Source organism: Anomalospiza imberbis, chromosome 12 (genome assembly GCF_031753505.1).
Source record: "Anomalospiza imberbis isolate Cuckoo-Finch-1a 21T00152 chromosome 12, ASM3175350v1, whole genome shotgun sequence".
Lineage (NCBI taxonomy): Eukaryota > Metazoa > Chordata > Aves > Passeriformes > Viduidae > Anomalospiza > Anomalospiza imberbis.
Window position 1 is genome coordinate 8588579 of NC_089692.1, and position 23607 is coordinate 8612185.

The 23607-nt window shown below is 40.0% G+C and overlaps 1 protein-coding gene across 3 annotated transcripts; it reads left to right on the forward strand.

Moving 5' to 3' along the window:
• The first annotated feature begins 55 nt into the window (after positions 1-55).
• Positions 56-23310, forward strand: HEATR3 (HEAT repeat containing 3). Of its 3 annotated transcripts, XM_068202664.1 has the most exons (16): positions 404-549; positions 1901-2073; positions 2596-2683; positions 3617-3729; positions 5495-5604; positions 6342-6482; positions 7214-7497; positions 7765-7855; positions 10831-10988; positions 11972-12054; positions 12311-12447; positions 15095-15183; positions 15957-16100; positions 16203-16379; positions 17243-17382; positions 19238-23310. In XM_068202664.1, exons 1-15 carry the CDS (start codon positions 430-432, stop codon positions 17360-17362), a joined length of 2028 nt encoding a protein of 675 aa, XP_068058765.1. In that variant the 5' UTR covers positions 404-429; the 3' UTR covers positions 17363-17382; positions 19238-23310. The 3 variants fall into 3 exon arrangements, with proteins under 3 accessions (XP_068058766.1, XP_068058765.1, XP_068058763.1); XM_068202665.1 differs by lacking the exon at positions 404-549 and adding an exon at positions 56-197 and having other exon boundaries at positions 17243-23310; XM_068202662.1 differs by having other exon boundaries at positions 17243-23310.
• Positions 23311-23607: the final 297 nt, after the last annotated feature.

Here is a 23607-nt window from a genome sequence, read left to right on the forward strand (position 1 = left end):
TGTTATCTTCTTTTGTACTGTGCAAATACAGATCTCCACTGAACACAGAAGAACTTCAGAAAATTTATAGCTGCACTCTCTAACTTTCATTCCGGACCAACATTTCCTGTATTTGATGTGGGTCTTATAATCTAAGATACTGACACCAGAGAGGAAACCCCTTCCAGGTTTCCATCCTCCAGGTCAATCCCGCCTCTGTAAGTGCCCTTAGAGGAAATTGTTTCTATTGATAATTTTCTTGTTTGAGCGCAGTAGGTGCGGTGTCCTCACTCGGTGCGAGGTGCGGCGGGTGCCGGGGTTGGGGCGGCGGGGGTCGAGCGCGGATGTCCGGCGGCGGCGGGGCTGCGGCAGGGCGGGGTGTGCGGAGCGGGGCGGGCGCGGCGCCTGCGCGGGGCCGCACACGTGGGCGCGCCGGCGCCGAGCGCAGCCATGGGCAAGAGCCGGGCGCGGCGGTTCCGCAGGGCGCCCCGAGCCCCCGCCGGCCCCGCGCAGCAGCGCGACGGCGAGCGCGGCCCGGAGGAGGAGGCGGCGGCGGAGCTGCTGGAGAAGGTGCGGGCGGGGCCGGGCGGCGGGCGCGGGCGAGCTCGGCGGGAGCCCCGCTCGGGACCGGGGGAGCGGCGGGGGCTGCGGGGCCGGGCACGGGGGACGAGGCCTCGGATTCCCCCGCGGCGGTGCCGGGCGAGGACCCGGACCCGGACCCGGGCGCGGTCCCGCCCCCGGCGGGAAGGAGGCGAGCGGCCGCGCGGGGCCGCTCCTCGCTCCGCTCCCCGCTCCGCTCCGCTCCCCTCCCCTCCCGGCCGTCGCTCCCGCGGCGTCACGGCGGGGCGGCACCGGCCCCGCCCGCGCTCCCGTGCGCGCTGCGGCGGCGGGGCGGGGCCGCTCCGTGCCCCTCGGCCCTGCGGGGGAGGCCTTGCGGGGCTTGCGTTCGGTCTCCCCGGCCGGAGACTTCTGCAGGTGGATAGAGCCAAGTGTTCAAGAGCCACATGTAAGGAATGAGGGATAGGAAATGTTGAGAAAGACTGGGTTTGGCCACTTGTAGGCCATGGTCCTTGCTTAAGTATTGCAGGTGAAAACTGATGTAAATCTCCTTCTACAGGTGTGAGTTTAGAATCAGAAGGAAAAATCCGTTTTCCTTTAAGTTATTAAATCCCCTTTGCTCACTTCACCCAACCTAATTCATTGAACAGATCACTGATTATTCGTCTGGACTAACCTGTTTAGGAAAGAGATGGGAAGATAGAGTAAAAAATGGCACATGTCAGCTTGAGCTGAGACATCTTTTCAGTGCAGGCAGGATCTGGTGCTACCACTCTTCTGTTCTGCTCTTCAGCAGATCTTTATCTGCTAGGTTTTCAACAAACTCTGTGGCCTTCCAGGATATGCACTTCTACTGTGTTACTAGTTTTGCAATTTGTAACTCTTGTATCTCACCTAAAACTGTCATAGCATGTGTGAACATTGTCTTGGGGAATGTAGGGAACACTTGTTTCTTGCTGTTATGCAGATGCTTTTAATTTAAAGGCTTTTTTTTTTTTATGTTTTTTCAGCTTTTCTTTGTGGTGGCATGTTTTATGTCTTTTATGCTTCAATGATGATATTTTCCCTCTCACTTCAGTCCTTTTTTAAATACATGGTGATTGAGGTCTCACCAGTGCCAGCTAGTGTCAAATCTGTGTCTGGACTATGGCTTTCTTGTCAAATACCCCGAGTAGCATTTTTCTAGTAATAAAGTAGCCCAGGCAAGGATTTATAAGCTTTCATGGAAGTTAAAAGTTCCTGCTTCCATTCAGGAGTAGTAAAACGGGAGCCACGGTGCTGGCCTTGATCAATCTTTTCACTCAGTAGAGCCCTCCAGCTCCCTTTTCCTTCACTGTGACGTGCCCTGTCCGTGTCTCCGCAGCTGCAGCATCCAAGCGCTGAAGTGAGGGAGTATGCCTGTGCCAGTATTTCCAAGCTGCTGCAGCAGAAGCACGTCATCCCAGCCTTTGTGCAGCGGGACGTGGTGCGCTGTTTGGGGCCCTTGCTGATGGATCCCAGTTTAGCTGTGAGGGAGACAGCTGCAGGTGCTCTCCGGTAAGCACTTGGCACTGCTCAGGTGGAATCAGGGGGTCCTGGAATAGGGGGAAACTGTGGGGTTCTGCTGGTGACAGCTGTCAACTGCCAGCCTCTCTTGCTTTAATTCTGGCCTGAGGAACTATGCCTACATCAGCTGAAGTCTGAAGAGAGGGGCTTTTCTTGCTCTCTGAGACTTTAATGTCAGGAGCAGGCTTTGTGCTAGAAATGTTTGGCTTTGTGAGGAAATAGAACTTGAGTTCAAACTGCAGTTTGAATGGCATTTTGTGTCGTGATGTTTTAGTACAAATAAACTTTCTAATTATGCTTAATGAGTAAATGGAAATCATATTTTTTTTTGAACTCCAAAGTTATTCTCTTGTGTTAGTGAGGTGGAAGACTAAAGCTACTGTTTAAGTAAATTGAGTTTAAAACAAAAAGTACCATAACCTTTAGAGAAGAATATCAAAGGCATGGGGTTTTTGAAATGTTCTTGGAAGGTATTGTATCTCATCCAAAACATTAATTTCTTGTTTTCCCCAGAAACTTGAGTGCTTGTGGAGGATTTGATGTCTGTGATGACATGGTGACAAATGACGTCATGACACCCCTGGTTGTACTTTTGAAAGAGGTGTGCTTATTTTTATTTTGATTTTAAACCTGATCTAGGCATTGAATTGTAACATGTACAAAAACAGTTCTATTTTTGTAGCTGTTATTACAGTAAAGCACTTGAAAGATCTTTTAAAATAATGTTTTGATAGGTTTAGTGATACAAAAGTTATTCTAGAGATGTCTAACCACTATCTTCTGGCTCCTGACCACCTAATTTACGTCCATGGTGAGGTTTGCTGCCTAGGATGATTTTTGAGTGAAAGGTCTGGAGATTTTGGGTCTGTAATGTCAGTTAAGACAAGTTTATTCTGTCAGTGAGAATCAAGGTCCTTCACTTACGTTGCAGCATTTTTCTAGTGATGTTTTTTTGGTGAGCAGTTTTGTCTCAGTGGGTATTTGGATGTTGAGCTAGGTAGTTACTGTAGAATAACCTGTACTGAATTTGTATTCTTTATTTGGTCCAGGTGTTGCTCTGCAGTTTGGATATTGCATTGATTTCTCTTACCTGCTGTCTTTGTATGAGCAATCTTGAGCAATATCATCATTTTCTGTATGTTTCTTCCCCATTTTAAAATGAGTAATAGCATTATTATAGAGTGCAGTAAGGTATTAGCTGAGTTAATCTTTGTGGTTAGAAACAGCTGTTGCCAACTGCATACAGACTATTAGCAAGAAACAGCACTTCAGATTCTAAAATTCCCAAATATTTTTTTTTTAATTAGTAAGTGATTCCACAAGCTAATTGCAAAGCAAGTACTGTAAGAGTCTTTCTACAAGGGAAAAGCTATCAATGGTTCAAGTTTTCATAAAGAAAGCAAACTAGTCAGGTGTTCTGGTAATAAACACTGCATGTGAGGATCTCTCCACTCAGTGCTGATAATTCTTTAAAGTTTTGATTCTCTTTGTGGCTTGATTGTTTCCCAACCCTGGTTCTTTTGTTTGGTTGTAGTGCAGCACTGGACTGGATGCTAACCAGCTCTCTCCAAAGAAATGCAAAGGGATGAACAAAAATTATATTGAAGACATAGCCAATGAGGCTATTAATTTGCTGTGGAATATATGGTAAGTACTGTGTAAACACTGCCATTTTAGCTAAATTAAATAGTTCCTGAAAAGGAGTGTGGTAAGTGAGGCAAAAAAGAAATTATGGTCCTGGCATGGGAAGATGCATTCATTTGCTGATTCTGATTGTGTTGCTCCTACATGTATCTTGCTTTAGTAGTGATGAGCCCTCATCTCATCTGAAATAAAAGTTTATCTTCTAGTATAGATTACTTTTTTTAAGTGAAGTATTCTAAAAGTGCACAAAGTTGGTAACTAGTTTTAGAAGAGTAACAAATTCTTTTTTCTATTGGTTCTTCATCCTGAGTTCTGATCCCGTTTTCTGAACTTGTTCTGTCGTAGTCTGTTGTTTGGGTTGTGACTTCTTGCATGTATTTCCTGTAGATCCATATCACAATACAAGAGAGAAAATGAAATTCTGATCAGTGGATCAGTGCTCTAGGAATATGAGGAGTTTTCATACGACTTCCTTCCTCTGCAGGTCATCCCAAAAATTAACATTAACTGTTTGGGGCAACTGTCCCTTAGTTACTGAGACACTGATAAAAATTTACTTATTATATGAGAAAATAATGTAAATTGTTCTTTTAGTAGTTTACATTGGAAACACCAGGTGAAGGAAGAAAAATGGCAACACTATTAATACAGAAATTACTGTAAACATTGAAGTGATACAAATCTGTTCCAAAAGTTCTCCTTGAACTTTGTGTTGTTTCTCTTTATTTTTTCTCCCATTATACGCTTTGCGTACGGGAATTTTGTTTAGCACTGTACAGTGCCTCAGTGGAACTGCCTCTGTCCTGTCTGTGTGATATGGCTGCTGGCTTGAGGCCTTATTTCTAAGCTGGGATGTTTATTTTTTAGGGATTGGAATCTTGAACAGTAGGTAAACTCCTTGTTCAGCATCTTGCACAGAATACATGACCCTTTGTAACTGACTCAACAGTGTTGTGTGTTCTTATCTTTTTTTTTGGTTTTTAGTCAGAACTTGAGAACAGGAACTATGATCAATAAGTGTGATGTAAATCACTTCTTATTTTGAACTTTGTGGTAATGAATGTGAACTGCTTGTTTCATTGCTAAGTTTGATACTGATAAAATTAGGGCTGGCGTTGAGGCTGAGATAATATTTTGAAAATAATATTTTAAAAATTTAAATTTTGAAGAGCCTCGTAGCTAGTTAGCTTCTGTGCTTTTTTAGTTTGAATTAGTCTTGTATCAATATATCAATTTAAAAGAGAGAGTACCTGTGAGAACTTGAAGATACACAAATCCCACTGTTGGATAATGAAAGTAAATGCATTTCTGAGTGGTTAAGAGCAGTCATTTTGTGGAGTGAGTACTGCTGTGAGAGGCAGCAGCCTGCTCTGCTGGCAGTGGATTTGTGGGTGAAGTCTCCTGTGGCTGCAGGAAGCCCTGGGCTGGCTTGCAGCCCACAGCTCTGAGCTGCCTTCCATACTCCTGCAGGAGCTTGTAGTTAGGCTCCCAGATAAACTCTGAACACTGTGTGAGGAAGCAGCTGGCACAAGCCAGCTTTCCTCAAAAGTGTCCAGGATTTTGCAGCTTCTCTTTCACCATTTACATGCTGAAATATTTGCATGACTTGATCGTAACCTCAATAATGAAGGATAGCTCTTTGACTAATGCATAATTCTTAGGTGTCTTTTTAAAATGTGAGTAATAACAAGTACAGGGTGCTTAAGATGCTGCTACAGTACTTTTTTTTTCCCGGAAAACTGTTTGACTGATCTTTTCTATACATTAGTGAATGCAACAATACTGCCCTATACATATTCAATAAAGAAGGATGTCTGGAGGCTGTGTTACATTACATGAAGAAATTTGCCACAAATGTGGATCTGGCTATTTCAGTAGGTAAGTGGTAAAAAGAGAAGAGAAGGGTTTAAAGTTACTTTTTTAAAATTATTGTATTATTGTATGAATGTAACACTGATATTGCATTCAGTGCATAATGGACCCACTTTAGCATTGCTTAACTTTGCACTGATGTAAGAATTTAAATTCCTTTTTGACCAGCGCATAATAATGGAGCTGACCTCTCTTGTGCTTCTTTTCAGTCCAAAGATTGGTGGTTACATGGGAAGAAAAATTTTGTGGGAAGAGGGCTTTAGATGGAGTCTGTGTTTTTCATTTTGTTTTCATGTTTTGATAATGGAGGGTTTAATTTGTTGAGCAGAGGAGATCGTCCTTCTAAAAAAAAACCCAAACAGTTCCAATCACTTTAAATCTAGTTTTATCAGTATTATTATTATTATTATAGTTTCATAATGGTCATACAGGTATGTGTGCTTCCAGCATTTTTTTATGCTGTCCATTGTCAGTTATAATGGATAAATTACAACCAGTTCCATGGCTGACGTAGTATTTTCCTCACTTATTTTATGTATGGGTTTGCCACAGAATGTCTTTTAATCCAGAACACAGCTTGTGAAGGACAGTGTCAGAACATTACAGCATAATGCTGCATGAATTTTTTTTCCTGTGTCAGCATTTCATTACTCCAGCTTTCAGGAAGATAATGCTTTCTCATTAGCAGAGCAAAAGCTACTACTGGGTTCGTTAATTATGTTTGCTCTTGTTGTTTGCTGCAGCAAACTGCTTGCAGGCAGTGACAGAAGATAATCCGGATCTTCTTTCTTCATTTAATGCTTCTGCACAACAAATACTGGAAACAGTGATGCTGAGTCCAGAGAGCACCATGAAGCACCTCCTTCTGAGAACGTTGATAGCAGGTACAGTGCTCCAAGGGTTCATTGCTTTGAGATGGGGAGCATGGCAGGTAAAGGAGGCCGGGAAGGACAGAAGGCTTAATCTTCTCTGCTGTGGTCTGGACATCTGATTGTCAAGGCCTGTTCAGATGGTTTGTGAGGTTATATCTGCCTTTCAGAACTCCAAGCAGATATTTGCAACTAGTTTTAAAACTGATTCTGAATTCAGCCCCTGCTCAGTGTGATAGCCCACTTTAACTGCTCACATAGTTTTTAACAGTTAAATGAGTGAAAAATAAGTGGTATAGGAGTTGTTTTGATCTTACTGGCTGTAAGCTTTTTTTTACCTCAGATTTCTCTACCTTGAATTCTTGTTGCCTCAAATGTTTAACCATGATGATTTTTGATACTGGAGTGTAATAAATTACTTTTGAGACCTCTTAGAAAATGATTCTTGCATGAGGATTTGTTATCTCAGGTACAGAGTGACACCAAGGTCATACCACATAAATATTCTGTAAGTATTTACATGCTGAAATTTACTTGCGCTTAAGATGTGGGCATAAAAATTATTACGAATGAGTATATGAAATGTTATACAAAAAAAATCTGTAGAGAAAAGACTTTAATATTTATAGTGAATATAAGCACTGAGTATTTTAAGTAGTGAAGGCTGTGTCCTTTCAAAATGGCTATTACAGAGCTGGGAATTGAGCACTTTAATAATTTATATAATTTGGTTGCCTCATATTTAGGCACTATCTGGAATATAAAAGATACCATTCCACCAGGAAGCCTGGGAAGCACGGTTAATGCAATCCTGAAGATATTTTCAGAATCATTGGCAATAGATGCTGGTGAAACAATTATTCGTATGAATGAAGCTGAAAAAAACAGGTTAAAACTTGCTGTGGAAGCAGAAACTGAGGAAGACATGAGTGATACTACAGAAAACTGTGTTTTGGGTGAAGATGATAATATGGAAGAAATACCAAAAGGAAAACTCAGAAGAGAAAATGACGTTTCAGATTTACTTCCAGTAAGTCTGGCTGACTGGCTTTTGGACAATTTTAGGGCAAATGGCTTTCCTTCAGAATAGAATTTACTCTGGAACTTCCAGCAAAAAGATGGTAGATAATGCTGCTTGGGTTTGTGTTTTGTGGGTTTTTTTTTTTCAAGTTTGGGTGTAGACTGAGAAGAGGAAATGGCTGGGACTGTATTTTTAACTGACAGCTTGGATACTTTAAATGGCACTTAAATGTTGTTTTCCAAAATCAAATTTGATTCATGTTTTTAATTTTTTTAGTCTGATAAGTGGGAACTGAAAGAAGTGACAGCTTTACTGACGGCTCAGCAGACTGCTCTGGAAATCATTGTTAACATGTGCTGCAGTGAAGGTTTGTAAGAGTCTCGTTCATTGCGAGTGTTGTGATTTTGTTTTGTGATTTAGGTCACCTTTAGTTTGCTGTTTGGTCATCTGGGTTTCTAAGGGCAAACACCCATGGGCATATTGTCCCTGATATCCTCATCTGGTGGCAAAGTAGGTTGCCATTTCTGTTACTAATTTAAATGTTTTTTTCTTTGTTTAAATGACTTACGTTTCTTAATTTTTTTTGCTTGATACTATATGTGCCAACATTTAAGAACAAACAAAAAAGCACTCATGCCAGAGAGATATTTCCTAAAGTGTTGCAGCAAAATCTTTGTTCAGTTACAGCGAGGTCTGACTGTTCTTCTGATGCAAGATGTGTGTGAATCTGATTGCAGGATGGGGGCATCGATTTTTTTGAGCAGATAAATCTTAGACCTTTGATTTAGTTTTGATACTACAAGTGTTGCAAAATTAGGAGTAGGGACTGCTTTTGCATGCAACTGTGGCAACAATGTAGATCTTGGCTTCCAGAGTCCTGCCTTTTTATGAACCTTGAGGAGGAGGAGAAAAAGAGGCTGTTACTTGGAGGAGAGTAGGATATAGATTTTCTGTATATTTTATGAGCTCTGAAACTCTTTTTTGGTAGCTTTTCTTCTAATCTTCAGGAAAACAAATGAGAGATTATCAAATTCTCTTTCATAAAGCCAACAAACAAAACTAATCACCTAAACCCTCCAAAACCTGAAAACTTTGACTGCTATTGTAGTTTTAGCCTGATGCAGGAGTAATTGTGTAGAAAGTAACTGAGTAAAATGTTCAGGTTCTTATAAAATACACAATAATACCCAGTTATTCCCAATGGTAACTTTTTTTTTCTCTTACAGCACAAGGAAATTCTGCACCTAGTGTATGAAGCTCCTTTCGTAACTGCATTTCTCATCTAATGAGCTATAATTCATAAGCTTTCCCCTTTAATTGGAAAATCTCTTGTGGATAAGCTGCATATTCTGCCATTCACTCAGTGTAATGTAAGATTGCTTGTGTTGTATTTTGCTACAGTAGTTTACCCATTCATGGGCAGACAGTCTCTAGAAATTAGGAGGAATCCAGAGGCAACTGTTCATTTAATTTTCAAATTATTTGAGGACTAAAATAGCTTTAGCCATTATGCTGAGTTCATAAAAACACTCAGCTTGCAACAGAGCTGAGAGAAATAACCAGGCTGGCGAGGGATATGTTGTAGTGAGCACTGGCCAGTGTTTGGAAGGAGCAGAGTGCTTCCCTTTGGTGGGCACCTGGGCAAGAAGCCAAAAGACTCCAGCACTGCTGACCAGTCTGTAGTTCTTGGGTCACCATTGCTAGGTAAGATGGGATTGCTGCTGGAAATGCCTCTGTTTCCCAGAACTTTAGAAGAAACCTGATCATAGTTATGGGCCAGTGTTCTAGATCCCAGTTCCTGCTCTGCCCTGGTCAATCACTGTCAACTTATGACAGCTGCTGTCTTTGTTATTGCTGCATTGCATTGTCAGCTTTGTATCATTATCAATTAGCTTTCCAGGGATGATTTTTGCTTTCTTTGTTTTCTAAAGATGCAAAAGGAATTTTTTAGAAGAGGCAGGAGACTGAAAAGGGGCTGTCTTACTTTGTTTTCATGTTTCTTGCTGCCATGATTTGGTAAAGTATGAAAGACAACCATTTTCTCATGCAAAAGCTATTAACACCAGCAAGTTATGGCTGTAGAATTAATTGGATATTATCATAAGATGCCTGTGTGGTCAAGTTGCCACACCTTGATAAATTACTTTACATCAGATAAACCACAACCATCACCTTTAAATAAATTCTTAAACTTGCACAGTACAAGTGAAATGCATTAATTTGGATCTTTTTTGCTGTATTTTTAGTGAATTTACCTTTTGCCACAGAAGTGCATAGCTGTTGCTGTAGTTACTACAGGACTTAAATCTCATGAGAATCTGTGTTGTCAAACAAAATTACTTGGGGGTGAATATGATAGTTTTGGGTTTTTTTTGGTCACAATAATTAAATATCCTGACCTATGTACACAGAGCTCTCAGCTGTTGGAAAGGAGGATCAGTCCAACCTGTAGACTTAAGACTTGGGTAAACACTAGTTAAAATGTAACCAGATTTAAAGAAACTTCAGCTAAATGAGTGTGAACTCTGTGCATGTAGATAGATGAGCTCAAATACAAATGAGGGTGATTTTAGACTGTGCTTGTCAGCCAAAGTCCCCCTTCAGCTGTGGACAGACTATTCACACAGTAGCCTGTTGGTAATAGAACTTCAACTCCTCTCACCAGATCTGCCCTTAAAGATCTGCTAGTAGAAAAAGTCATGTAAGTATGACCCAGTTCAGGTTTAAGATTGTAAACCTAGTTTAATTTATGTGATATATGTTGCTTGAAATGACTCTCAGAGATTATTTGGCTTTCTTTGCTGTTATCATTTTGTTTCAACTGACCTTGCTGTGGAGACAGTAACATCTTCATCCAGCCCAGTTACTGCCCAGGCAGAGGACATCCATCTGTGGTTTCAGTATTGCCAGAGGAAACAATTGCCTTAAACTGACTGCAATTAGTAAACAAGTTAAGTTAAACTGGTGTATTTGCATGCTTGAATCAGCCTCAGAAAATGAAGTGGTACAATCCGAGTTAAAATCTTAGTAAATCTTTATGAAATGTTTCTTCTATATTTGTTTTATATTTTTAAACAACACGTTGTTAATATCAGAGATTGACATGGCCACGTATGAAGAACCTCTCTCATAAGAATATTTGTGCCTCCGTGAGTATAAAATATTTTTAATAAAATATTTAGAACTGTGGCTTAATGGCACTTGGTTTGTGAGGAGTTTATTAGAGCCCAAGACCTTACAGATTCCTAAACCAAGAAGTTTGGAGGAGCCAGTTTCAGTTGGGAAGTAGGATACCTGTTGCATGAGGGCTGTAACATTTACAAGTCTGTCTTATGTTCTCAGATCCCTCTGATGATGAGTGGGAAGAACTCTCCAGCAGTGATGAGAGTGACTTGTTCATGGAAAACTCATACAACGAGGGGAGTGGGCTGCTGCTGTCACCCCTGTGCCTCTCTGATGAAGTTAACTCAGCATTTCTGAACAACCTCATTCCAAAGAAGGTATTATCTTCTGTATTATTTCCAACACATGTTACAGTCTTTCCCTTGTTCCTGCTTTGTATCCCAAGTTAGGCAAACAAATTATTCCAGTCCACGTGGAGGAAGAGAGTCTTTTTTTTAAATGAGTTTGGATTCACTTTTTTGGCCTAGAGGTGGTGCATCATTGCATGACCTAAATAATTTCCTCATGTAAGTGAGAATAGAAGGGTCATGTGTTTCAGAAATCTGGTAGGTCTTTTTAATTTTTTCCCCCCAGAATACAAAGGTTATTCCTTGATTTGGACATGAAAAAGATTATCCTCAGAAAGGAAACTTGGCTGAAGCGTGACAGCCAGATTTCTGTATTAGCTAAATGAGGTGGAAGTAACATTAATGAATGGCAACAGTCAGCACTGAAAAAGTACAAGTTCCCCTCCCTCTGTTTTGTACAAAGTGTCTGAAATACAGTATTTGGCACTGACAGGAAATCAAATGTTTTTGTTTCAGAGATGTTTTGCTCATTTTTATTTGGGGTTGCAAAGGTGGAGTTTGTTATTTGAATCAGTTACTGTGTTAGCGCAGCAGCACTGTAGAATTCTGAGCTAAGACATCAAGGTGTGAGGTGAAAACTTTGAGGGCTTTTTGAGTTTCCTGGCAAGGCCTTCCAGACTTGCAGCTATCTGAAATTCCTGTGGCAGAATCTATAAGAAGAAAGAGCAAAATAAGAAAGAATAGCAGAGACCTAGAAAATCACCTGTTAGTACAGTTGAATACTTAAAATACTCTATGTTAAACCCCATGTATAATTGCACCATTTAAGTGATAGAGGAAAATCCTGGCATTCTTAGCAGGCAAGAGATTTGCTATCTGGAAAACTTTGAAATAAGTAGTTTGAAGTATTTGTTGGACATTAAGCTAAAATTTCAGTCTTCCCTCTGAACACACTAAAAAAAAAAAAAAAGAAATGGCCTTTACTGCTAAACCTTTCTTTTTCCCCTCCTCAGATTCTTGAAAAAACTGCTTTTCCGAACAGTGTTGCTCTAGACATCTGTACGCACAATCCGTCTTGGAAACCATTAATTAAAAAGTAGGCATTTCTTTGTCTCTCTTACTATTTTTCATGTATGTTCAGTTGTTTTAGAACTCTTAGAAGGATTGTCCTACTTTGGGCTGCTCTTAAGATCTGGAAACTGGCAGATCTGATACATGATTTTGAATAAAGAGATACAAATGTTTTTGTGAACTGCATACTGGATCCCAGCCTTATTATATTCAGGATTCCTCTTTATATTCAACAGGTGTTTTCAAAAATACCTGGTCAGTGTGCTTTTTGTTTGTTTCAGACTGAATGCAGTGCAGTGTCGAGCTTTAACATGTCTTCAGAGCATTTTGTTGGTGTCAGATGTGGATTGTCTTGGAGGAGCTTCAGCACTTCAGTCCCTTGCACAGCATCTCTCACAGCTGATCTTTTCTAAAACAGGTAAGCTGTTCAGTAAAGGGGATTTGCTGACCCCCTTTGCTGATCACCTAGATATAAGGTAGCCATGGATGTTATATTCCAATGCTGTTTATTACTAACTTTATCCCGCTGGTCCTTCAAGATAAGGATACTGAATGTTGGCAATGTGCTGACATGACAGTGTATCCTGTTAAGATGTGTTTATCTGAATGCACCTTGAGCAAGTCTGCTCATAGTGCAAGAATCTGCTTCACGTTTGGGTCTACACAGAAGCTCTGAGTGGATGAACCCTGCCTTGTTGGGAGACCAGAAGTGTTTGCTTAAACGTATTTGTGGTAATAACAGCTTTTCAGCAATCAGACAAGCATGAAGAAGATGGGACATTTTCTTTTTAAATGCCCTAACTAGCTTAAGGAGATGTGAAAATAAAAAATTATGTGAAAACTGTCTAGCACAGTCTTTCACATCATTTTTTCCTAGTAATCTTACCAAATTATGGCAAAAGCAATTGGTTCAAAAATCTCAGGAATGTTCATGTTTATTACAGGAAGAAAGAGAGCAGCCACCTGTCCCCGGGATGTGTTTTGTGCTTATGGTAGTTTAGCTTTATTGGAATTATATTTGTAGTAAGAAAGCGTGCACAGTTGTTACAACTAAGTCTTAAAGCTGTGCAGCTTCCTGTTCTGGTTGTGGTTCAATTTCAACAGAGAAGGTAATACATTTAATTCTTCTAAAAATACTATTTTAGCATATATATATATATATATATATATATATATATATATATATATATAAATATATATATATATAAATATATATAAAATATCTGTATTTAGACAGTGGAGTGAGCTGCCCAGGGAGGCTGTGGAGTCACCATCCCTGGAGATGTTTAAGGGCAGACTGGATATGCCCCTTAGTTCTAGGGTCTGGTTGACATGGCAGTGATCAGTCACAGATTGAACTGATCTCAGAGGTCTTTCCCAGCCTCACAGGTTCTGTGATACATCCTGATAAACACTAGAATGTCTTCAATGTAGTTCCTTCAGGATGCATTATTTCATAGACATACTGTAATGGTCTCCCCATACATCTGCTAGTACAGTGTTACTGGATCATCTCTACAGCAGGTAGCATTTCCAGCTGCTTTCTGTGATCCTATACATGAGAGCAGCATCATTTCCATAATCATGTTGGATTGTTTATGCTATGACCTCTCTGTTACTGACATGAGAGAAGCTGAACCAAGATTGAAAAAAAAAATGGTTTAAGAAAACCCTGCCTGTTTCCAGACTGAGGATGTGGGTCCCTGACAGGCTGTTTCCTTCAGACTATTCTGATAATCTTTGTTTTAAGGTCAATGGTGATGGGTTGTCAAAAAATAAGAGAGATTCTTAGAGCCTGGAAAAGTTGCCAATTCTCCAAACTGTCAGAAAACATTTTCACTACGACAGTTTTGTTGAAGTCTGGCATATGTGTGGTTTTGTCATTTCTCATTTCTTAGAAGCTCAAGAAGTTTCCTTCCCTTCCTTCAAGTGTCTCCATTTGTAGCCATAGATGTAACTTATGTAGTGCTCTACTGTGGTGTATAAAATGACACTGCATTAGTGCTTGAAAATGCATCTGCCTGTAAAACACACTTTTTTCTCAATGTCTTTAAAGACATGTGATTAGTCTGTGGGAACATTATTACTGAGTGCAGTGTGTGGAAAATTAAAATGCAGAAATGAAGATATCTATGAGAATATATCAAGGAAGTTCACATAAAGTATGCCTCATGCTTGAAGAGAGGACTTCCAGTTATGCTTTGTAATAGAAAGATCTCAGATGAAGCTGGAGAAGTTGCTATCTGAAGACAGCTAAGGATGCTAAAATTAATTAATTGGCACAGGCCCATTTTTTTATGTTTAAATGCTGTATAACGAAAACTGCCAGATAGAGCTGATAAAATACCAACATGTGGTTAGAAAGAATTCTGTGGTTTACAGAGTTAAAGAGAGGCATAAAGATCTGATTGTTTACATGAGAAGGGAGGAGATGCACATAAATCAAGAAGTTCTGCATGTGGAGTGGTCCAGCAAATAAACCCATTAGGGGAAAATGAAAAGCCTCAAGAAATGCAGAACACAGATTGAAGGCTGCTACTGATGAGTTTGTAGTTAAACAAGAATAATGCAGTGTTTGAGTCATACATTCCTGGAATGTTATTAAACCACCGGAAAACATGCTCTTTATATGAATTGGAAGGAGTCCAGTGTTCCGGGTGTCTGAAAAGCTTGCTTAAGAAGGCAGAAGAAAGGAGCTGAAGTATGCAGCCAGCTTCTGCAGTTTTCTCAGTTCCTGTATTATGGCCTCCATGTGATACCAGTTTTCAGCTGCTGTTCTGGTGACAGTGGCTGGCACTGTCCATTAGGTCACACAAGTGTCTCAACCAGGGATATGCCTGAAAAAGAGGCCCAGCTGTGTTCTAACCTCCAGATGCAGTCAATGCTGAATTCAAACAAATCACTATGGTTACAACCTACAGAGACCGGTCTCTGAAAATCTAGCTTTTCCTGTTGTGATAGTACCTGGAGGAACAATTAAGGGATTAAGGAATTTGTATTTCTTTGCTTCCTATGCCCCTCATATAACTGTTTAACTTCTGGCTCTGGGTTCTGTTCTTTGACAGAACTCCCTACAGACACAGAATTCCTGGAAGCTGTAACCAGTGCTTTGAGGGCTCTCCTGCAAACAATGGCATCAAAGAACATCTCCCAGGTAAAAGCTTTCAAACTCAAATGCTCTGGTAGGTTCAAATTCCTCTGAGAGTGGGCTGGAAAGTTTGTTTTTTTTTTTTTTTGAAACAAAGCAATATAAATTTAGTTCAAAATTTCAGCAGCTGTGAACACTGAAACAGATTAATAGCATTAACTGTGTTTTTCATGGACCTTATGGGAATATTTTTTTATATATCTCCTCCTCAACATATAAGCAGATGAAAGCTATTTCAAAACCAGAATAGCAATCACAGGTATCTTTAGAAGATAGTTGTAATGACAAATATTTAGATACTTAACACCTAGTAGAAATGTGGCTTGTTTATTTCCTGATGTCACCTAGCTGGTGGTCCTTGAATCTTGGTTGGATATGAATTAGTGAGTTGAATACAGGAATGAAGCATAATGATTTGTTATACAAGACACAATACTAGATAGTCTGCTAGTTCTTTCTGGCCTTAAACTGAAAACTGAGCTTTTATACTGTAAGTTGTAATGAGTTGGAAGCAGGTATTGAGCTAGATAAATTTGTGAAAATCTCAGAACTTCAACTTCATGTCAGCCTTGGATATATTCTGGAAGAAACAAGTTGAAAGGGAATTGAAATTTCTTGTTAATTGCATTTTCAGAATTCTTAAATTTTCATAATATAGGACTCTGTGAAGAATTTGCCTGTGTTCTGTAAAAGTACACTAAGTGTCATATTTCAAAATTTCCATGAAAATGTAACTGTGTGTGTCTTCCTTCTTTCCCTCCTTTCCCCTTGCTGACCAGTGTATGACTCCTGAGCAGCTGTTGGCTTTATGTGAGGCTGGTATTCAAAGCAGCAATGCCAGTGTTAGAGTGAACGTGGTGAGCATCCTTGGAATTTCTGGCAGTGTCCTGGCAAAAGGACAAGATACAGCTGAAACACTGAAGGTGAAAAAGCAAACTTTGCATTGCAAGCTTAAAAGAATTTTGATGTTTCTTTCCATTTTCTTCAGCATTGCTAGAAAAATCAATTTTTCTTTCTTATTACAGATGATTGGAAAATTTCTTCTTGAGGTTGCTATGAAGGAGTCTTCTCTTGTGGTAGCAGGGGAAGCCTTGGATGCACTTTTTGATGTATTTGCAGATGGTGAAGAAGCAGAAAGGGCAGCGTTACAGATCAAGTTGCTTCCAACACTGAAGGAATTTCAGCCAGTGTTCAGAATGAGGGTAGGCATCGAGGGCAGCCAGCTCAGGGTCTCAGCACACAGTGTGGGTTAAATGTTGAGTTTTGGGCTCCTAGAAGAGATAATTAATTTATAAGATGACAGGAAAAAAGTGTTTGATTTTCTGGTAATGCACTTTAGAGGAAAGCAAATACCTTAAAATTCATGGATGTGTCAAGGTAACAGTGCAGCACCTGCATTGCAACATCTGCATTACACCATCAGCATTACTGATGTCCAAATCACTGTATTGTTCTGAAACAGTTGTACAAAAAATCCTGCAGATGTCTCTGGAGGTGGGAGAAAAGTCCTTTCTGAAGTTACATTGGCATCTTTGATTTTTAACTTGCAATAGCAGTTGGATGTTTTTGTTCCATTCTTGATTAATTAAAGCAGTTCATGTATCCTGTATTTTCAAGAATAACAAGGCTGGCATTCTAAACTGTAATTTTAGGTACATCCTGGACTTAAACAGAGAATGACCTTCATCACATTGTTTCTTTGGTCAGACACAGCCTGAGGAGTGACTTCCATAGTCTAAAAACTAAGCACTGTACACACAAAGTACACACCTGATGGTGCTTCAGTTGTTAGGTTAAATGTGCAAGGTTTTCCATATAAAAAGCCACAGAAAAGAAGTGTATGTCTCAGATTTTTGGATGAAATAATGTGCCATTACTCTAGTTTTAAGCAGTAGTGCATTATAGTAAATTGACTTGCAAAAATAATTGCTGAGCTCCACATGTGCATACAGGAACACCTTGGAGTTCTCACAGAGCACCTATGTACAGAATTGCAGTAAACTTGAGGTGATCTGATAGGAGAAGCTTCTCCAATAGTAAACCATGTGTTCTTTTGGTTTTACAGATGCGAAAAGAAGGCAAAGGACAATATAGTACAGATCAACTGTGTGTTCTTGACAATGTGAAAATGAATTTGAGAAGATTCATTGCATATCAGGAGACACTAGGGAAAACCCCAACTTGAAACACCGAGGAACTTTTAAGGTTTTCCTTATTGAGTAATGTTTTCAAAAAATATAACTGTTTTGAACTTCCAAACTTTACTGAGCAGAGCAGTTTTGCTTTGATGTTAATGCTACATTTTATAACATTCAGTATTTTTATACTTTTGGGTTGATGCAGTATGAAGGACATACCAGCATAAAAAACCCTGTAGCATACCCTGAGATTGTTGGAGTGGTAAGAAGGTGCTCTTCAGGTCCTGAGGTCTGTACATAGCACCACAATCATTGCCTGGATATCTTCCTGTACCCTGGCAGGAAACCACACTTGTGTGAAAAAGTAATTCTGAAAATATTCTTGGTTATGTGACAGATTGAAAAAAAAAATAAAAAAAAGCTCAAGGTCTATTTCAGGGAATGGAGCAGTGGGAAGAATGTTCATATTTGCCATTTGCTCTTACCTGTTCCTAGAATTGCACAGGCACTTATGGCAGGCTTCCCAAAAGAAGTATGTGACAAATGTGTAGATTCCAGTCAGCACTTGGATCTGTTATTTCATGAGGAGAAAATTTTCAGATTCATTTATGATAAATTCAGTATGATAGCATTTTGCTGTGAAAATAAGTCTAAGCAGATCCTACACTTAGACACAGCGCCCTGTCATTATTTTGATTGGTATTTCTGAAAATTAAGTCTCCTGTTTTACAATCTTCCTTGTAATTCTATGTCAGCATGAGTTTGAATTCATGGAAGTAGTAAACCTAACAGAAAGTATTTTCTATACTGAGGTATTACCTGAAGTAAATTTATATTTGCTTAAAGTACCTTTTGCAAATATTTGTGATGGAGATTTTTGAGCTGTAAAATACAGAAAATATTTTTAAAACTGTCATTGATTCATGCAAATTGTATTTTACATTCCATATATCAAAAGCTTTGTTTATGTTTCTGTGAATGAGGTCCTCTCATACACATTTTTCAAGAAAAAACCCCACAACTAAACACAAAAGCATTTTGTTTTGCTGGTTTTTGAAATGGGAGGGGTTTTTTCTCTCTCTCAATGTGCTGCCTTAGCTGAGGCATCCAGGTTTTGGCAAAATTTTTCCTGTGTTAAAAGCATGGAACTTAAAAAGACCAAATTTGCTTGGTTTGTTAGATTTCAGTCTCTAAGATTGGAAAGTAGACTTGAGAACTGACTGGTAAGTTGCAAATTACTGACTTTCTGAAATCCTGACAAGGTAGTTCATTGGTTGCCAGGGGAAGGAAAGATGAGTTGAAGCAGCTGTACTGCCTGGAAGTGCTGTTACTGCTGTTACTTTACAGGAGTCAGATGAAATGTGTGATGTGATGCCTGCCACTCAAAGGAGTGAGAGGGTGGGACTGGGGGGGCTCAAGGGCCATTGAGGCCAGACCAGAGAAAACCAGAAGTCAAGAGCAAGGGGCAGTTGAGAGGTTATTCAGGGATTTGGCAAGGCAGGCAGTGAAGAGGTTTGGAGTGTAACAGCTGAGGAAAGGTGGATTATGGCATAATACCCTACAGTGTGTGGATTTTAATCCTGGTGTTATTCTTGCTGTACACTGAGGATAGTGTACTGTTAGCCTGATGAAAGGTATTAGTATCTGTTTGGAGCACTTAAAGGACTTCCACGTGGGAAGTTCTGCTCTCATTTTCGTGGTGCTACATTGAATTGCAGATGTTCTAGATTGGAAGGGGTCTCTGGAGGTCTCTTAGACTAAGTCCTTTGATCAAAGCAGGGCTGAATTGGGAGACAGGCTGTGCTAGGCCTTGAACATCTCCCACAATTGAAATTCTACAACTCTGGACAGCCTTTTCCAGGGCTTGACTGCTCTCACTGGAAACACCTTTTTTTTTTCCCTTTTCCCCTTGTGCCTTATAGGACTTTCCCTTGCTGCAAAATGTGCCTCTTGTCCTTTGACTGCATGCGACCAAGAAGAGCCTGGCTCCATCTCCTAACCCCCACTTGGCAGCTGAAAACACCAATTGTATTTCCCTCTTCTCCAAGCCAAGTAAACCCAGCTCTCTCAGCTGTTCCTTGTATGCCCTCTCACCCTCCAGCCATCTTAGTGGCCTTCTACTTGACCTGCTCTACTGTGTCTTGTACTGAGGGCCCAAAACTGGACACACTACTCCAGATGTGATCTCTTAGGTGCTGAATAGAGGCAAGTAATTGGTTTTCTTGTCCTGCTGGCCATGCTCCTGCCAGCAGAGCCTGTGATTTGTTAGCTATTGTCACTGCAAGGGTGCCCTGCTGGCTTCAACTTACTGTCCACCAGGACCCTTTGGTTCTTCTTTCCAAAGCTGTCCTTTGTTCATTCAGTCAAGAGCACTGTCCCAAATGTAGGACCTTGCATTTTACAAGTGTAGCAGCCAGAATCTGTTTCCTGGGGACCATTAGAAAACCAAAGTATGTTATTTTTTGTTTTGGGTTTTTCTTTTAGGTTGATAATGACAAGAAACATTTAATCTACAAATACAAATCTGGAAGTTGCAGATAAATATACAGAAGATAGGGCATCCACTAGAAAAATGGTTTTCTTAACTTAATCAATTAGAACCTTTTTTTTTTCCTTCAAGTGAAAAAATGGACTGACATTTAGATCTTAAACTATTATGGCAATAGGAAGGCACAGATTATATTTTTGCTATGCACTGATCAGCTGAATGTCTTGAAAAAATATTTTCATAATGAGATTGGTGCATAGTACAAACCATATCACTTAAAGAGGAATATTAATGCATCTGTGGAAGACAAAGCAAGTTATGAGTGATTTAAAGAAGCAACAAATCAAGGACTAAAACCAGATGAGATGCACAGGCACAAAAGAGCTAAGCTACAAGATTGGTGCTACAATATTGTTCTGACATAACTAAGAAAAATCAAGTCAGTAGCAGAAGTGATGATAATGTGCAAATTAAATGTTTTGGGGGTTCTTTGAACACTGGTTTATTTAATAGGTCTAGGTTAAGCTTCAGACAACAGCAAGATCCTTTACAGCCTACAAAGGGGAAGACTGATCTTGATGGCAGAAATTGGACTGATGTAGACAGTGTGTAGCATAAGTAAATAGATACTAAATATATGTAAGCGATCTTCATCAATTCATCTAATCACACAGATAAGACTGGTATCAAAGCAGGTATCTGAATTGGGTTGCTTATTCTGGTCCCTAAGGCATCATCTGTCTGCTTCAGTTAACCACAGTCCTTGGAAAGTATGGATTGCTGCTCTGCTTGTGTGCCTGCCTGATGCTGAGCACAGCAGACTGGCTCTGAGCTGAGCTGTAATACCAAAAATACCAAAATAGGTGCTGAGTTTACCTTGCTCTGGTATCAAGTAGAGTCTGAAGGAGGCTGTGGGTCCCCTGCCCTGTCCAGGAGCAGCAAGACCACTGACATTTTCTGCTCCCTGCAAAATGTCAAATTCCCAGCTGTGGAAATAAGGAATTGCTACTTGTGTGGTTTTATTCTTGCTCTCTATGAAAAGAAACAAGTGGCAAGATTTAAATGTGTATTTGTTGTTTATGCATCATGCCTTGACATTCAGAAGCAGAAGATGGCTGTATACCACAGTCAAGTCAATAGTTTAACTTTTTGGGGGTTATGGTGTGTGTTGAAGGTAATTTTTTGCACAGTACGGGCTTTTTTTTTTTCTTTTTGAAGATTGTCTTCCTAGAGGAACAGGAGTAACTTCAACCAGTAGTACTTGGCTTGGTTTGATGTTTGCATTTTGAGAGACAAATATGAAAAATGAGAGCACAGTAAAATTACAAAATGAGAACTGTGTAGGAGAACTAATAAAATTAATTTGTAGTTTGAGTATTATAAATTAAATTAATACTTTGTGGAATATTAACATGAAACAACCAACCAAAAATGGCCATTATTCAAGTTCTGTTTCCTCAGTGAGGGATTTTCAATAAAAACATTCCCGAGGGTTGGATGGAAAAGTCTAGCCTTACATTTACTGTTGCAAATTCCAATTCAGGCAATGGTAGTGGTAATTGAAAAAAATGTTATTGTTCATTTCTGGCACAAGTGACTTGAGCAAACCATCTATATATTGTTTGTTCTGGACAAGCTGTTAAGATATATAACTTTAGGATAATTGGCAAAATCTGAGGTCTCTGACAGACAGCAGATTAAGGAACTTGAAATTTTTCCACCAGGGCTGACATATGGTGAGCCTTTCTGTTTGAAGAAGCTTTTATTTGAGTGGTGGGGGTTTTTTTGGTCTAATTTTCAGATAATTTAAAACTGTTAATTTTTGTACCTTCTGGGAAAAAATTGAAGGCATTTAAGTAAATTCACTTAAATTTCATTTTGTTTATGTATAATTTTTGTAAGTTTCTTCTCTCTGTGAGAGGCATTTTGTCAAACATACAGACACAATTCAGTGACCACATAAAGCCTAGTTTGAGGCTTGCACGCATGAGGATATAGGAACATGCTTTTTTCTTTTGCATCTGGGTGTCAGGAGCTCCTGGCATTACTGTTAGATGATGGGTTTTAATCAAGCTATTTGGGAACTGAAGTAAGATCCCACAGTAGTAATCTGTATGCTGTTGGCTGTGTGTTCTCAGCACAGTGAGGGTCCTGATGCAGCCCTGGCGTTGTGAGGTGCTCACCTAAATCCCTGCACCATGCTGAAAGATGCATTGGGCTTTCAGTAAAGCTTCTTCTGGTTTTGTGTTCCTGCTATGATAAAAATCCCATTCAGAATTATTTTCTTTCTCCTCTGATGTGAGAATTTTTTTTTCAACTTTTAAGGAATATTGCATTAGCCTTTTCCCTCCTCTCTGCCCCTTCAAATGGAGAGTGAAAAGCACTTCCAGAACTTCATGGAAGAATGGCGGATTCAGCTAGTGAATGCATGAAGTTTCCGGATAACCTTTCCTGGGACGTTCCCTTTTTAGTAAATAAGAGTTAAAATTCAAAACAGTGATCAAAAAACCCCCAATTTGACCATATTGAAGTTGGGTTTTGTTTTTTTATGCCCCCCATGGCATACTTGCTAATCTAAAGCATTTGTGTTACTACACCACCTGTATTGCTTCTTGGCTATATTTGCTTGGGACTAGGGTTGCTACTGAGGAATCCTGTAAATTAATAAACCTCAGACCTATAACAAAACTTGTTGACATTTATGTGCTATGAGTGTAGACTGAATCATGGGTTTTTGCATCATTAGCTTTATTAAAAAAGGAAATAAATCAGTTATTTTTCCTGTTGCTGTTACCTTCTTAAGGGTAATGTAAAAGCTTTTGACTTACACTTTTCTTTGTTGCATTTTTTAAAAAGTTTATTAATTGAAACTTTTTAATTTGAATTTTTGATGTGCAGGGAATATCGTTTAGACTCTTCTTGTTACCTTTTCCTGCTATACTTTATAATTCTCAGAATAGCTGAAGAATGTGGGGTTTGGAAAATAGGATTATTCATAGTGGTTATTTCCCAATTCCAAGACGTGTTCAAGTCCCACCAGTTTCCATTTGGCTTTCACTAGTAGTTTTAGGTACGGGTCCTAATTTTCAAAGCAGTTAAGTTTGTCAACACTACCCCCAGATTTAACCCTCTTGCTGTGGTTCATTTTCTCTTGGGCCATGCAGATCAGACACGCTGTGACATAACAGAGGAGTGCTGAGGACAGTGTGTTCTGCTCTGGGATGGTGGGGAGAAGCCAGAACTTCAGTCTTTGGTTGTCACCAGGAAATGGTGCTAAGCCTTTGCAAACTGTTCCCTTCACAGAACGCTTGAAATTGGAATGTGACTTTTTAATTCTAAACCCTCCACCTCCAGCTTCCTAAAGAGAAATCGTCTCCCATGCAATTCCGCAAGTGGGGGAAGCACCAGGCCCTTCGTGCAAAACACTGGAAACTTTGTAGCTGATATTAAAGATGTTTTAAGGCTGTAGTATGAAAACACTAAAAATAAAACTGAGTCTGACAAGAACTGGTACTACTCACTGTTGCTGTTTGGGGTATTGTGTATGTGATGTATTTTTCCATCTACAAAAAAGGCTGCAGCTAGGCTGCCTTTGCCCCTCTTCTGGTGCGGAGTGAAAAGACCCTGAACTAACCCTACGCGTCCTCACAAGAGTGTTGCGGGGGTGCAGCAGCTGTCGGTGTGCCGACAGGGGACCGCTGGTCCGGGTCTGCCCGCACCCCTCCGTGTGCCCGAACCGCAGCCCGGCGCGCTGGCAGCGGCGGGGCCGGAACGAGCGCTCGGCCCTCGGAGCGCGGCTGTTGC

Bases quoted from the DNA above. Each gene is read 5' to 3' on its own strand.
- HEATR3 (XM_068202662.1), top strand. From the start codon at position 430: ATGGGCAAGAGCCGGGCGCGGCGGTTCCGCAGGGCGCCCCGAGCCCCC. The intron at 550-1,900 runs GTGCGGGCGGGG...GTGTCTCCGCAG, and splicing joins CGGCGGAGCTGCTGGAGAAG to CTGCAGCATCCAAGCGCTGA. The intron at 2,684-3,616 runs GTGTGCTTATTT...GTTTGGTTGTAG, and splicing joins TGGTTGTACTTTTGAAAGAG to TGCAGCACTGGACTGGATGC.